At 44.0% G+C, this 15,976-nt stretch overlaps 1 protein-coding gene across 5 annotated transcripts in view; it reads right to left on the bottom strand.

Moving 5' to 3' along the window:
• The window catches only part of Zcchc4 (zinc finger CCHC-type containing 4), a 43,033-nt gene extending 38,887 nt beyond the window's left edge, over positions 1-4,146 (bottom strand). Inside the window, exons 1-3 of one of the 5 annotated variants that reach the window (XM_006976088.4) lie at positions 3,932-4,146; positions 2,989-3,107; positions 1,892-1,974 (exon numbers count right to left, since the gene is read on the bottom strand). In XM_006976088.4, coding sequence (XP_006976150.1) covers positions 1,892-1,974; positions 2,989-3,107; positions 3,932-4,055 — 326 coding nt within the window. In that variant the 5' untranslated portion in view covers positions 4,056-4,146. The other 4 variants (XM_076546295.1, XM_042285995.2, XM_076546296.1 and 1 more) reach the window with 4 other exon arrangements.
• Between the last annotated feature and the right edge of the window lie 11,830 nt (positions 4,147-15,976).

Below are 15,976 nucleotides of genomic sequence, written 5' to 3'. Positions count from 1 at the left end.
GGGAGGCAGAGCCAGAGGGATCGCTGTGAGTTCGAGGCCAGCCTGGGCTACCAAGTGAGCTCCAGGAAAGGCGCAAAACTACGCAGAGAAACCCTGTCTCGAAAAACCAAAAAAAAAAAAAAATGTTTTCAGCTTTTGCCTATAATCCTGCACTTGAGCGGCAGAAGCACACAGATTGTGAAATCAAATCCAGCCAGAGCTATATAGTAAGAGTCTATCTCAAAACAAACAAACAAACAAAAAAAAAACCAAAAAAACAAAAAAACAAGGGCTAGGGGCTGGAAAGAGGGCTCATGTGTTAAGAAAGGATTCTGCTCTTCCAGTGTACCTGGGTCCAGTTTCCAGCATGAACGTGGTGGCTTATAATCATCTCTAATCCCAGTCCCAGGGAATCCAATGCCCTTTTCTGGCCCTCTTTCTGTGTGTGTGTGTGTGTGAGGACACTCACACACACACACACACACACAGAGAGAGAGAGAGAGAGAGAGAGAGAGACAGAGACAGAGACAGAGAGAGAGAGAGAGAGAGAGAGAGAGAGAGAGAGAGAGGAGGACACAAAAGTACTTGAATAGATAATTCTCCAAAGAAATCACAAATGCCAATATATACATGAAATAATGACCAACATCAGTACTAATTCGGGAAACAAAAATCAAAACCACAACACGCCACTTCCCAACTACTAGGATGACCTGACATAAAAGCTGGACCCGTGCCACATGCCCAGGCATTCACAGTGCCCCTATGGGAAGAGCGGGGTGAGGGAAGCAGAGTCCCTGGAAACTTGCAGACAGACTAACCCGGTCCACACAGCTGTGAACACGACAGACCCCAATTCAAAAAAGCAGAGGAACACCTCTTCAAGATATCCTGTGACCTCAAAGGGCATGCTGCAGAATGTGCACATGTATGCCCACACAGCACACACACACACATTAAAAATCATAATAACATGGCTAAGATGTCATTTACCGCTACAGCTCTTGCCTATCATACACAAGACCTGTGGTGTTTGACCTCTAGTATCACTCAGAAAAAGTAAATGTTAGCCAGATGGTGGTGGCGCACTTTTCATCACAGCACTCAGGAAGCAGAGGCAGGTGGCTCTCTGTGAGTTTGAAGCCAGTCTACAGAGTAAGTTCCAGGATAGCCAGGACTACACAGAGAAACCCTGTCTCTGGGGGGAAAAAAAAGTAAATGTAACCTCTATCCATTGCTGACAGGGACATTAAATTGTTTTCAGCCACCGTAGAAAAGTTGGGTAGCTCCTCAAAAAGAACTAAATAGTTAACATATGACCAGGCAAAGCCTCCTCTGTGTCTACGGGAAAGATGTGAAAACACGTATTTTTGTATGTCTGTGTTCACTGTGGCATTATTCACAATAGTCAAGAGGTACAAGCAAACCCAATGTCCATCAACAGAGAGATGAGATTTCAGAATGTGGTTCCTACATACAATGAAACATTAGTTAAAAAACAAAGCTTTGTTATATGCTGTAATGTGGATGTGCCTTGAAAACATGCTAAATGTAAAAACCATAGATATCAAGAACAAATAGTATATTATTCCACTCATATGTACCCAGAATAATCAAATTCATAGCAACAAAAAGTAGGTAAGAGGTCACCAAGGTTTGGGGTTGGTGGGATGAGGAGTTACTACTTCACGGTGGCAGAATTTCTGTTTGCCGGGATAAAAACATCTAGGAAACAGCAGCAATGGTTGGACACATCATGAATGTAATCAAAGACAGTGAACTGTACACATACAAATGGTTCAAATGGAAACCCTTGTGTTTAAAATAAACAAATGAAAGTAAGCTTAAGGGAACAGAAAAAAAAAGGTAACATTACTGCCAAAATTCTAAAGAAAAAACATCACACGAGTACCTTTCTATGCATTGTGCGCGGGATAGAGGGGGCTGCCATCTTTGGTTATGAGCTTCTCGGGCAGCAAGTCTAGCTTCCGACAACTAAAAGACAGAATAAACCTCATTCAGTCATTTATTTATTTATTTACTATCAGGAGGGTGGAACACACCACCACCCCCTTTGTATCTTGGACTTCCCAGTCCCCAGAGCTCTTGAGAAATAAATGACTGTTGTTTTATAATATTCGTGTTAGAAAAGTAGAAGTTGTTGGGAGTAGTGGTTCACGCCTTTTATCCCAGCACTTGGAAGGCAGAGGCAGGCAGATCTCTGTGAGTTTGAGGCCAGCCTGGTCTACAGAGTGAGTTCCAGGACAGCCAATGATATATAGTGAGACACGGAAAAAAAAAAAAAAGAATAAGTTGCTGGTCGGTGGTGGCGCACACCTTTAATCCCAGCACTCCGGCGTCAGAGGCAGGTGGATCTCTGTGAGTTCTGAGGCCACCCTGGTCTATAGAGTGAGTTCCAGGACAGCCAGGGCTAAACAGAGAAACCCCGTCTCCAAAAACCTAAATTAAATTAAATTAAATTAAATAAATAATAAAGCTGAAGTTAAAACACAGAGGTTGACTATTCAAACTAATTTTCTTTTGAGACAGTAACACAACAGTATCAAAGTTTAGAGTTAAGTAATAACTCCATTCCCCAGGGGGAAAAAATCCAAAGCATGGGATTTTCATCCCTCTGAAAAGGTATTTATCCTGAGCGTGCAGAAAAGAAAAAAAAAAGTATTTATCTTGGGGCTGGAGAGATGGCTCAGCAGTTGAGATCAAATACTTCCCTAAGACCCAAGTCTATTCAAAACACCCACATCAGGAGATTCACAACTGCCTGTAACTCCAGTTCTAGAGGATCCCAAGACCTCTTCTGATATCCACAGGCACTTTTACACATTTGAACATACCCATAAAAAGGAACACAAACACACACATACAACTAAAAATACAATGTAAATACCAGTGTACTAAAATAAAGAAAAGATATCATTTTATACAATGTTTAAACTGCATGTTTTATTGGTTCACTCTGAATAAAACTGGCCAAAAATGTTATCATACCTTTTCATCTTCCCATTGAAAAAAATTACAGTCTTTTCTATCTCTACAGGCTGAGCAGGCATAAAACTTCCGTGTTTCTTCCTTCCCTTGGCTCACTTTAACAAACAGAAGAGTGGGCCCTAGTTCCAGAATAGGCAGGGGGTTAAAAATGTGTCAAGCAGTAGTCTACACCAAGTCATTTTGCATAAAACATATTCAGGCATTATGCATAGTTTATAATTCAATGCACTATTCTGTGATAAACTTTTCTTCAGTTGCACTGATGCATTAGAATATTAGAAATAATTTTAAAAAACTGCTCTCTCCAGAAAGAAAATGCTTGCTGTCTACGTTACTAAAGACACTAGCTTGGGTCCATAATGAAAGCCGGCTTAAAGGAATAGACCTGGACAAAACAAAGGGAGAAGCCCAGAGAACTGCGCGGTTTGCCATTACTGGGGGAGGGGTGGGGAGGAGGGCGACACCGGGCCGGGGGTGTCTTTTCAGTGACAACCTGGGCTTTACAGTTGGGCAATCAATTTACAGATCTCCAAGAGGGAAAGTTGATTTAACTTTCTTTCTTTTCTCATTCTAACTTAAAAATAAACAGACAAGCAAAACCCCAGCAAGTCAACAAATGAAATCCCCCTAAGGACTTGTCAACGGGAACCTTTCAGTCCTGTGCATTCTCCCTTCTGCTCACTCCCTACCCCGCTCCCCAAAGCAGAGGTGTTAACAGCTCTGGAGCCAACGCTCCACCCGTCAGGGCGTCTCCAGGGGGTTCTTAAATACCGTGGAAAACACTTCCTGAAACCCGATGGTACTCAAGCATCCACCAGGTGAGGAAGAGGGACCGAGACAAGCCCTCCCTGCCAGAGACAAGTCCTAAACAGCCCACGGAGGATCCAGCCCAACCCCCGCCATTGGCGCCAGCCGGCCAGGCTGAGCACAGACGCCGACCCACCGTGTGGGCACAGCGGGGCGGGAGCCGCGGGGTCCGAGGGGACCGACAACTCCACCCCGGACGCCCTGCGCCCCGCGCTGCCTTCACCCTCGGGGGACTCCACAGAGTCCATGGGCGCCGCCATCTTCCCGCCGCCGTCCCGAAAGCCTCAGTCCCAACCGAGGAGGCGGAGAAAGAGCGCCGCCGCGGCTCAAGGGACCCACAGCGCCCCGCGTGTCCTGGAGGAGCCAAGCCGTCCGACGCAGAGCTAGAGAGGCTTGGGGGGCGGGGGTTGGAGGCGGGAAATGATGATAGACCTGTGCTGAGTGCTAACCTATAACCAGAAGAGATGAATCTGGTTGGTTGGTTGGTTGGTTGGTTGGTTGGTTGGTTGGTTTTTTCGAGTTAGGGTTTCTCTGTGTAACAGCTCTCGCTGTCCTGGAACTCACTTTGTAGACCAGGCTGACCTCAAACTTACAGAGATCCACCTGCCTCTGCCTCCCAAGTGCTGGGACTAAAGTGTGGGCTACCACTGCCCGGCTAAAACAATAGCTGAACTAGCTAACAGCTCAGCAGCTCTGTTGGCTTTTACAGTCTAGACTCTTTTGTTTTGTTTGTTTTGTTTTGTTTTGTTTTGTTTTGTTTTGTACAGGGTCTCATGTAGCCCAGGCCCAGCCTCCAACTCCCTAGTAGCAGAGTATGACCTTGAACTCCTGTCTGTCTCCTCCTCCCAAATACTGGGATTACCAGCATACATCACCATGCCTGGAGCTCACCTACTGTTGTACTTGATTATTGGATTCCCGCTGATATTTGTACATCAGGAAAAGAATGTCCCCATTTGCCAGTGACAATTTTCTATGAAAATAACAAATAATCTACAGTTTTTATAACTTCTAGTTTAATTTGCATTTGGCAAAATTGCAAGATATGAGACTAACATACAAAATGATCATCTAAACATATAATTTAGAATACTACTTAGAATTCCCAAATAAATGGAGCATGTATAAGTCTAACATGCACAGATCTCAGAGCAGAAAACTAGAAAATGTTGCTGAAAAAAAAAATCAAGAAAGATCTAAATAAATGTGGAAGCATAGCCTGCTCATTAGATGGGAGACGAAACACAGTAAAGATGCCAGCTCCTCCCAGGTTTAATGCAGACTGATTTAGTGCAATTTCAAAGCATTATTCTGAAATTTATAGGAAAAGGCAAAGAAATGGGTAAAATAATTTTGAAAGAAAGTAACGGGGGGGGGGGGGGGACACTAGTCTATACAATTCCAAGCATGGTGATCGTAGTAACCAAGACTCACACTATATACACAACACATCTGATTGTTAATAAAATTGCCAAATGTGTCATTTTGTAGTATCCCTAACACAGCACAAAGCACACACATACAAAGATCAACAAAAGTTAATCTGAATAAGGTACATGAGAAGCTACCACATAATTAAAAAGGTAATGCAGGCTTCAAAATAATGCAATTTTCTCTTTTGATGAAGAACTTGGGTGAGGGGGAAAATCCCATGCCTTATATTTAGGCACACAGTTACCAGTTTACAACAGGCAGGTATTCTAGGAACTGTGCCACTAGGGGATTTTGTTACATAGACATTAGTGTAGACTCAACACAACTGAGAAGACAATATCACCATGGTCCTAATTTTCTAGAGCACTGTTGTGTGTATATCCATTCAATGACTGCAATGTCATTATGAGGAGTTAGCTGTGATTAATAGACTATATAAGCACTGGCCAAGAGGGTTATGATAGTCATTAGTAAGTTATGATTATTTTTATTGCCTAATAGTGTCTTTAGTTCATACTGGGTGCAGAGATACGCTGAGAGCCTTGGGAGGATTCTAATGGAAACTGAAAAGAGACCTGAGCACTGGGATGGACTCTGGCCACATGTCTCATCATTCAGAACTTAATCCTAAGGCTAAGACCCAATGAATTCAGAAACTCTTCCCACAAAGGCTCTGGACAGAGCAGTGACCTCCTACAAGCACCAGGAAGTCTATCCCATTGTCCTTCGAGAACTCCAACCACCAAATCTCCTTCAAAGGCTATGAATGAAGGCAGATCATTTTATAGAGGATGTCTTACCATTATTTCTATCTTCTGGTAGTCCCCTAAAGCCTGCTGAAGAAGGTTGGTCCCGTCACTCCAACCAATCACGACTGACACTGTAGCCACTTCTGTGGCATCCTTTTCCAGTCAAGTTCCAAACCTTGGCTGCACTCTTTGCCACAGGTAGTTTTTCCTCTTAGGCTCCCCCAAGTCTTCTAGGTTCTTGGTAGAATGTGGCTTCTTCAGCAGTCTTTGCTTTACTGCCCCAATCTCAGAACTTAACCCTGATGAGCTGATCTTGAAGCCACCCCCCCCCTCCCCCCCGTTGCTGGAGGGCTTCTCTCCAGGTTCCCCAAGCCCCGCAGTCCCACAATCCACATACAAAATAATCACTCAGACGCTTATATCACTTATAAACTGTATGGCCATGGAAGGCTTCTTGCTAACTGTTCTTATATCTTAAATTATCCCATTTTTATAAATCTATACCTTGCCACATGGCTGGTGGCTTACTGGCGTCTTCACATGCTGCTTCTCCTGGTGGTGGCTGCAGTGTCTCTCCTCAGCCTTCCGCTTCCCAGAATTCTCCTCTCTCCTTGTCCCACCTACTTCCTGCCTTTCATTGGCCATCAGTGTTTTATTTATATATAGAACAATATCCACAGCACTTCCCCTTTTCTTCTTTTTTTAAAAAGGAAGGTTTGTTTTAACTTTAAAATGGTAAAATTACATATAACAAAACAATTACCGAGCAAGAATTATAGTTACAATATTAAAGAAGATGTCCTATCTATCTTATATTTGTGAGTTTAAGGTTTTATGTCTAACTTATCTTTTATCATAACTGAGGAAATTATAACTATCTAGTTTTCAACCACATCAAAGACCTGAGAAGGAACATAATGGTACCTGAGAAATGGTAGATGGATGCAAGCAACTTTTGGGAATCTTGCAAAAGTAGACCAAGACAGCTGGCAGCCTGGACAGTCACCTAATGTTTCTCAGCATTGTTGGTGCATTCAAATTGGCTACAGGCCTAGAGTCTCTGACAGACCATTTTTAGAAGCAGGAATTCTGAGAGACCATCTTACCCTGTCTTGGCAGAGTACAGTGGTCGCTTTCCTTGTGTCCCGCTTGTCCAGAAAGGACAGCATTATATTTGTACTGTCAGCCATCAAGGCAAGGGCAGTTCTTTGCCCAGTAGGCCATTTTGTGCCAAGAAGACAAACTTCCCAATGGAAATGTCTTAGAAGCCCAACATTCTCTTGGGATCAAATTGGTGCAGCCAGGAGCAATTGTGTCTCATGTCAACAGAATTTTAAGTTATTTAAATGCCATATTCTCTAGGTCTATGAAGTGTTTGAAGATTACCTATCTATCTGAAATATATCTATGTATATCTAGAAGACTTAACTAACATGGCTACAAATATGATTATCATAGATGACTAATTATTAATCTATTTTTAATTATCCATTACAATTTTAAATGAGTTACATAAACATAATACCTCAAACAAGAATAGAAATATATATATATACAGTATAACAAAATTAACTTTAAGTTTGTATCAATAAACTAAAATTTATACCAATGTAAAACATTTTAAACATAAACAGCACCCCCCCCCCAAGAAGTCTTCTCTCTGATTTCCTTTGCCAGCCCTGAAAAGCTCCAACCATGGAAACTTGGCTGGGAAGGCATGTGATGTAAAGGGACTATGGGGGACTTCTGAAACCTTTGAAAAGCAGTGACAACACTGAAGAGCTACACACCCTGGAACCGACACCCTCTTGTGAGCTATTGAGACTCACTGAGCTTTTTTGTTGTTGTTGTTGTATTTTGATTGTTTTTGTATTTAGAGACCAGGTCTCACTGTGTATCACTGGCTGATCTGGAATTCAGCATCGCAACAGCCCGGCTTCAAACCTGTGTTCATCTTCTTGCCTCAGCCTCTAAAGCACTGGGATTACAGGCATGTGCCACCACATCTGGCCTTTACCTAGCATGGCTGATGTGCTAGACAAAAGTCCCATGGAGTGCGTCTCTGGGAAGCCAGAACAGCCCTGAACGCGAGACTGGTTCAGGGGCAGAGTGATTGCCTTGCATACAGGAGACCCTGTCTCCCACAAAGCAAAACAAAGACAACCCTGTACACCTGGAAGTTTGCAAAAGGCCTGTCATCAAATCTGGAAGAGCAGCCCAGCTCCTTTTTCCTGCTTGCAAAGCCTTTCTGGCAAGAAAGCTAGAGAGAAGGGCTGGAGGAAACAGGACTCATATATGAAAGTGGCTGTGCCCTCTAGAAATGTAAAACAGAAACCTTGAGATAAAGCAATCTGCTACAGAAGAGAGCTGTACAAATGGTGGGCCGAAGGTGTTCTCCAAGATTTGAGTTAGGCTTGTCAGAAATACCAGGTTGTTCGTCAAGCTGAGGATATGGTGGTAGGTTAGAGCGGCCTAAACCCAATGATCCTAAGAGTATCTGTGGTAGTTTGAATAAGAATAGCTCCCATAGGTCTATATATTGAATACTTGGTCCTCGGTTGTGGAACTATTTAAGAAAGATTAGGTGTGGCCTTGGAGATGAGTCACTGGGGGTGGGCTTTGTGGTTTAAAAATCCCATACTGAAGCTAGGCATGGTAGCACACACCTTTAATCCCAGCACTCAGGAGGCAGGGGCAGGAAGACATCTCTATGAGTTTGAGGCCAGCCTGGTCCTCAGAGTGAGTTCCAGGTAGAGAAACTCTGTCTCAAAAACCAAACCAAACAAAGAGAAGCCCACACCATTCCCAGTGTCTGTCTTGTGCTTGTGAATCAGACATAAACTCTGTACACTGCTCCGGCCCCATACCTGTTGGCCTGCTACCGTGCTTCTTGCCGTGATGGTTATGGATGGAGTCTACTACCCCAGGAACCGTGAGCCCCAAATTAAATGCTTTCTTTTGGAAGTTGTTGTGATCATCATGCTGTTACAGCAATAGAAAAATACCTAAGACAGTACACCTAGAAGAGGACATTGGAGGGTAACATGGAGATTATAGAGATAAAGGCCATGTAGAGACAGAGGTGGTTTGAACTTGGAATCCTCTGTTTTGAGTCAGGGAACTGATAGGGGACAGGAGAGACAAATAAGTATGCTTTCATATTGTATATCATAGAGACATACTTGTACTCCATATTGTAAAATGAAATCAGTAAAGCGTGTTATCACTAGCACAACATGCACACAGTTAATGCTTTGTTTGTTCTGAGTTAACCCTTCCCTGCCCAGATGGCCCTTGAAGGAATATGTGGCTGATATTAGCAGAAACTAACTAGACTCAGCATTTCAAAAGGCCTCTGAGCCCAGACACCCCCAGAATGAGGGTGACAGTGAGAGAATCTTGGGCTTGTATTAGAAGTAGCTGTCTTTCCATTCACTGAATTATTACCTGAATTAGGTGTTTAGAAGCTGAGACTGCAGCTCAGTTGGTAGAATGCTTGCCTGACATGCACAAAGTCCTAAGTTCAACCCTCCCCACACAAAAAAGCCTGGGCATGGCAGCATAAGCATGTGACTCCAGCATTCTGGAGGAAGAAGTAGGAGAATCAAGAGTTCATGGCCATCCTCTGCTACATATTGAATTCAAAGCCAACCCAGGCTACATAAGACCTTGCTTAAAAGGAGGAGGAGGAGGAAGAGAAAAGAAAAGAGAAAATTGTTTCAAATATACTGTTCTACAGTAACTATGGATTTCATTTCAAAGGAGTCAAGCAGGTTTGCAAAGCGTCTTATGAAAAGGTACCCCCAGGGCTAGGAACCTGAGAGCCAACCCAGGGCAATTCAGGCAGGAGACATGGTGGGGCTGAGTCAGAGGGACCTCAATCTGCATCCTGATCTCCCACATATAAATTATAAATTATATAAACTCTATGCAAGTATTCTAGCTCTTCTGAACTTTTCTGGGCGTATGTGGGATAACAACACATAGCTCTTCTGAGAAAAGTAAGAATCAAATGGCATCACCTCTGTAGCACGTAGGATCCGAGCCAGAATCAGAAGACACACTCAAGTGGGGTATTGAGGAAGGCTTCAGGAATCGGCGTCTTTTTTTTTTTGTTTGTTTTGTTTTGTTTTTGTTTTTTCAAGACAAGGTTTCTCTGTGTAGTTCTGTGCCTTTCCTGGAGCTCACTCTGTAGCCGAGGCTGGCCTCGAACTCAGAGATCCGCCTGCCTCTGCCTCCCAGGTGCTTGGATTAAAGGTGTGCACCACCACCGCCCGGCAAGGGAGGTTTCATAGAGGGGCTGTTTTCTAAATTGTGGGTAAAGTTAAGCTAAATCACCAAGAAGCCTGATTGATCAGTGCCATTTCCTTCCCATTTTACAGATGTTAATCCCACTGGGCGAGAATAAGACCACTACCACTACTTTTGAGCCAAGTATGAAGCAAGCTTTATTAAATATGGGCCAGGACCATGGATACTGGCCAGGTCCATAATCAGGAGTCCCAGAGTATAGTACCAAATTACATTAGTCAAGGTCTTATACAAACAAACCTGAGTCAGGTGGTGGTGGCACCCACCACTCAAGAGGCAGAGGCAGGTGGATCTCTGAGTTTGAGGCCAGCCTGGTCTACATAGTGAGTTCCAGGACAGCCAGGGCTACACAGAAAAACCCTGTCTAGAAAAAAAATCCAAAAAAAAAAAAAAGAAAAGAAAAGGGAAGGAAGGAAGGAGGGAGAGAGGAAAGGAAGGGGAGAGAGAGAAAGAAAGAGAGGAGAAGAGAAAGAAGGAAAGAAAAGAAGGAAAGAAAAGAAAAACCCGGAAGGCTGTAGTTGAAGATTTCCTGTGTCCTGCCCAGCCCACAGTCCAGCTGTATCTCTCTCACCCATGTCCCACAACCACTTGGTTCCAAGTAAACACACAGAGGCTTAATATTATTTACAAACTGTATGGCCTATGGCAGGCTTCTTGCTAGTTAGCTCTTGTAATTTAACCCATTTCTATTAATCTATAAGTTGCCATGTGGCCGTGGCATTACCGGTCTACTGGCATCTTGCTGCTCCTTCAGTGGTGGCTGGCATCTCTCTCTCTCTCCTCTCCTTTCTTCTCTCTATCTGCTTATATTTACCACCTGCTTCTAAGCTGCCTTGCCATAGGCCAAAGCAGCTTATTTATTAACCAATGGGAACAACATTTATAGTGCACAGAACGGCATCCCCTAACACAAAGCTATATCCTTTGAACTTTCACTTAATCAGGGGCAAGCACACATCCTGACATACTTCCTATGTACCTCCTGCCTATGTGTGATCAAGCACACATCCTGTGAGATCGGTACAACCATGCTTTCTTACAGAAGTGAAAACACTGAACTTGTTATCTTAAATGAACAGCACCCAGCTTTCCAGGAAGTTATCTGTCCTTCGGCAAGTGGGGCATTTTTGTTTTATAGATCTCTTAAGCACAGTCATTTAAATTTAAAACACAAATTAGCCATCACATAGAGCCAAGGAAGACAACAGTTTCTGGAAACTGTAACAGGCTAAGACAATGCAGAGATTCCTCCATTGTGGTAATATTGTTTGTGATCTAAGAAATAAAACTTGCCTGAAGATCAGAGAACAGAGACAGCCACAGTTAGTCACAGAGGTCAGGCAGTGGTGGCACACATCTTTAATCCTAGCACTCAGGAGGCAGAGATCCATTTGGGTTTCTGTAAGTTCAAGGCCACACTGGGCTACATGGGAGTAATCCAGTCTAAAAGAGAAACAGAACCAGGCAGTGGTGGCACATGCCTTTAATCTTAGCACTAGGAAGGTTGAAACAGGAAGTGATATGGCTGGGCAGAGAAAGGAATATAAGGTGGGAGGAGACAGGAACTTGTTCATTCAGGTTAAGGAGTTGGTGAGGTAAGAGGTGGTGGCTGTGGCTTGCTCTGCTTCTCTGATCTTTCAGCTTTCATCCTGATATCTGGCTCCCAGATTTTATTATAAGACCATTTAGGATTTGTGAAACACTCCATCTTGTATTCTTGCTGAGACCATTTTAGGTTTGACTAGAATTTGACTTCCTTGATGGAAAGCCCCTTGGAAAATTACCCAACTCCTTTCTAGGAAGCAGAGGTCAAGGTGACCAGCTAACTTTATCTTGGCTTCTGTTTAACTGCCTGCTTATGCAAAACCCTCCTCTCCAGCTAACTGCATATCATAGCTTCTGTTAAACTGCTTGCTTGTGCAAAACCTTCCTCTACAACTGCTACTCAAGATAACAAGATGAGGTTTTGCCTTTAAAAGCCCGTTACCTAAACACCCAGTGCTACACTTGGGTCCTGAATACTTGAGTGTAATCCCAGCCAGCTGGAATAAAGACTTTCAATTGACAATAAATTGTGTCTGAGAGGTCTTCTCTGGCTGCCTCCCCCAAACCCCCATGACAAAACAAAAGAGAAGAATTTATCCTACAAGATATAAGGTCTTCCATAGGGCTCAGGAAACCATGACAAGCCACCAGGGCAGAAGCTTTGGGTTATAAAAAAAAAAAAGTGTGAGGACACACAGGCACACAAACGAGTATTGCTAAAATGTGTATACTCTCCAAAGCGGTCTGCTGAGGCTGGAGGGTGAAGATCCCCACCTCCCCTCCCCTTTGGTCCTCGTCTCTTTCTTCTGCTGTGTCTGCTCCTGGCAGAACGCAACAGAAACTGAGAAGTACCGAGGCTTTCAACTCTGCCATAATGTTCAGCTGACCGGGGACACAGCAGGGAAGAAGGATCAATAGGTAGTGTCCTGTGCAGCCTGGAAAACTTGAGCATAGCACCTGGGAAAATACAAGATCGATACCAGGCAGCACTCAGAACAGGTAAGTCAAAGTGAGTTTTCCCCAATCCATGTACATTGACAATCCACACGCCAACACGTGCACTGTCAACCCAAACTCCCCGGCCTCACTGCGCAGTTTCCACCGCAGTCTTTTTAGCTTCATTGCTCAGTCAGAGGCCTTTTCCTTGGCAGTCCTCCAGGGCTTACACCAAATTTCTGCACCAAAGCTGACAACTCAGCCTGCGCTGCAGGCCTTTGAGATTTGACATTGGGGTCGTAATACCTGCTGTGCACACAAGTGAAGCAGAAGCTGTCCCAGGAAGATAATGGCATTTTAAGTTAGAGATCTGGGACAGTATGCACTCCCATCTCCTCAAAGGTAGCAGAGAGCAAGGGCGGCCAGATGCTAAACTGTTTAGTAACCAAGCTAGGCAGTTGCCACTCTGGCCTGAAACAGCATGTGGTTTCAAAGCGCTTCCCCATTTCCACTACTACAGAAGGTTCCCCAAACCACACTGAGATGAAAGGCAGTGTTATTCACCCCAGTGGCATCAGGCACCTACCATCTGGTTAGACCAGTTTCCTAGGCCCTGTTCCGGGGATGTTTACATAACCCTCTCACCCCTGAGGCTGGGGAGGCTGCCAGTTCTTTGCTGCTACTGTCTGGAGCTTCTGAAGCCTTCAAGTGCGACTCCTGCTTGCAGGAGTCCAAGGAAAAAGAAACATCTCTTCGCTTACAGGGATTAGCTGCTACTTATTGAAATCATGTGCTCTCGATGTTCAGATCTCAAAGACCAGCAAGAGGACTCCCAGGAGCCCCAGTCACCTCAACTGCTGGACTACTTTTTTTTTTTTTTTTTTTTTTTTTTTTAATAGACCAGACGCAGGCACCAGGAATCTTTTGAGACATCACATCTTCCCTCAAGGGATCACTTCTGGATCATCTCTTCCCTGTGACCACAGGGGCCTTTTCTTTTCAAAATCCCAGGTTAACTGTGTTGTTGGGTTAAGAGAATAAGTTTACAATAGCTTTGCTATGTTTTGTCACTCCAAGGAATCTACTGGTACACATAATTCCTTATATGCAGTAACCAAAATCTTAAACACAAGATGCATTCCTGCCCTGACTGCCTTCAGTGATGAACTGGAATGTGAAATGAAATAAGCCCTTCCCTCCCTAAGCTGTGTTTGGTCATGGTGTTTTATCACTGCAATAGAAACCCTAAGATGGTCAACAAGACCACCTATTTGCTTCTAGAACTTTCAGTTCTCTTATTGGTGGTGAGGAAGTCCCAGTACAAAGCCCAAACTGGCCACTTTGAACTTGTGATCCCCCTGCCTTTGGCTTTGCAAGATTGGGATTGCAGGAATGTTTCTCTGTGCATTTGCAAACTCTTGTGGGTCTATACAGGAGGCGAAGGGCATCTGGATGCTGTGTGTGCCTGTCTGTTATCTGGCTATTACTGTATGTATCCTTTATTGAAAAGGCTCTTTCCCTCTGAGATACTTCGGTATCTTTGTTAAAAATCAGTTTACCACAGGGCTAGGGTTTCCTTTTGAATTCTCCGAGAATAACAATCTGTCTATCGGTACCACACTGCCTGGTAATAGCTTTTAGTTTTGAGACCCAATAAAATACTTCCTCCAACCGTTCTTTTCTAGTTATTTTGGCCAAAACATTTTCATATGTACTTCAGAACTTCCTGTTCAGTGTTAACCAAAATTTCTCAGTATTTTGTGTTCAGTCGATAAATTTGAGAAGTAGCCTTTAATATTTTCAAGTATAAGCCCTCTGTTCATGTGAATACATCTTATTTTGTGTGATACTAGGAACTGAATCTAGAGCCTTGATCATGTCAGGCAAAGCTCTAGCACTGAGCTACAATCAACCCCTAAATCCTTATTTTCAGCTCTTTCATAGCCCAGTGTGGAAATCCAATGTATCTTCAGTTTGGACCTAAGATTTAATGTGTTTTGATGCTATTGACAAGTAGTGCTATTGGAATTTTTCTTTTTGTTTTGTTGTTTTTTCAAGACATTTTCTCTGTTTAACAGTTTAATAGGCCTCGCTGTCCTGGAACTCACTCTGTAGACCAGGCTGGTCTTGAACTCAAGAGATCTGCTTGCCTCTACCTCCTGATTGCTGGGATTAAAGGTGTGTACCACCCCTGCCCAGTTAATTTTTTTTAATTGATCTTCAAAACTACTTAATTTAAAATTCATTTTTAATCCTACTAGTTAACTATGTAGATTTTGCATTTTTCTACATAATGAAGTCATCTTCAAGTTGTTGTGTTTCTTATCTTTACACCTTTTCCTTGGTACTCGATGTCCTTCTCTGTGGGTCAGGCTCTCCAACACTTATTGTCATGTTTCTGCTCTGGTCTTCTGTGTTGTCTGGTTTTGTTCTACTTCGTTTCGGAGACACGTTTTTATCTGCAGTGTTTCCTCTGAGCTCTGTCAGCTCTCATGTACTAAGAGCTTGCCTCTATGGCTTACCCACTTCCTTTAGATCTGATTTTAATGTGACGTTGTTCTGTCTTTGCTTCTGAAAACTCCTCCTGCAGCATGTTTTTAAATGTTAGGTTGAACGAGGCGTGGCGGTGTGTCCACCTGTGAGGCAGTGTGTCCACCTGTGAGGCGGTGTGCCCACCTGGGGAGACTCACCAGATCACTGAGCGCACAAGGCAGAGACAAACGGGGCAGCATGGCAACACACTCCTAAAAAACCAGATTACTGGCCGGGCGGTGGTGGTGGTGGTGGTGGTGGTGGTGGCGGCGGCGGCGGCGGCGGCGGCGGCGGCGGCGGCGGCGGCGGCGGCGGCGGCGGCGGCGGCGGCGGCGGCGGCGGCGGCGGCGGCGGCGGTGGTGGCGCACACCTTTGATCCCAGCACTTGGGAGGCAGAGCCAGGCGGACCTCTGTGAGTTCGAAGCCAGCCTGGTCTACAGAGCGTGATCCAGGACAGGCACCAAAGTTACATAGAGAAACCCTGTCTCGAAAAACAGAAAAAAAAACACAACAACAAACAAAAACCAGATTACTGTTTTCTCCGCTTCACTGGTCAGTTTCTGTGAAGTTCTCATTGTTTTAAGACTGTTACTTTGTGCTTTTGAGACCATGTTGGAAGTTGTAGTCATGTATAACTGGGGTCAGTTTTCCTTTCTTTTTTTTCAAGCTTCCTT

This window comes from Peromyscus maniculatus, chromosome 10 (assembly GCF_049852395.1).
Source record: "Peromyscus maniculatus bairdii isolate BWxNUB_F1_BW_parent chromosome 10, HU_Pman_BW_mat_3.1, whole genome shotgun sequence".
Taxonomy (NCBI): Eukaryota; Metazoa; Chordata; class Mammalia; order Rodentia; family Cricetidae; genus Peromyscus; species Peromyscus maniculatus.
The sequence above is the reverse complement of the archived record's forward strand: the minus strand, read 5'-3'. Positions and strand labels throughout refer to the sequence as shown.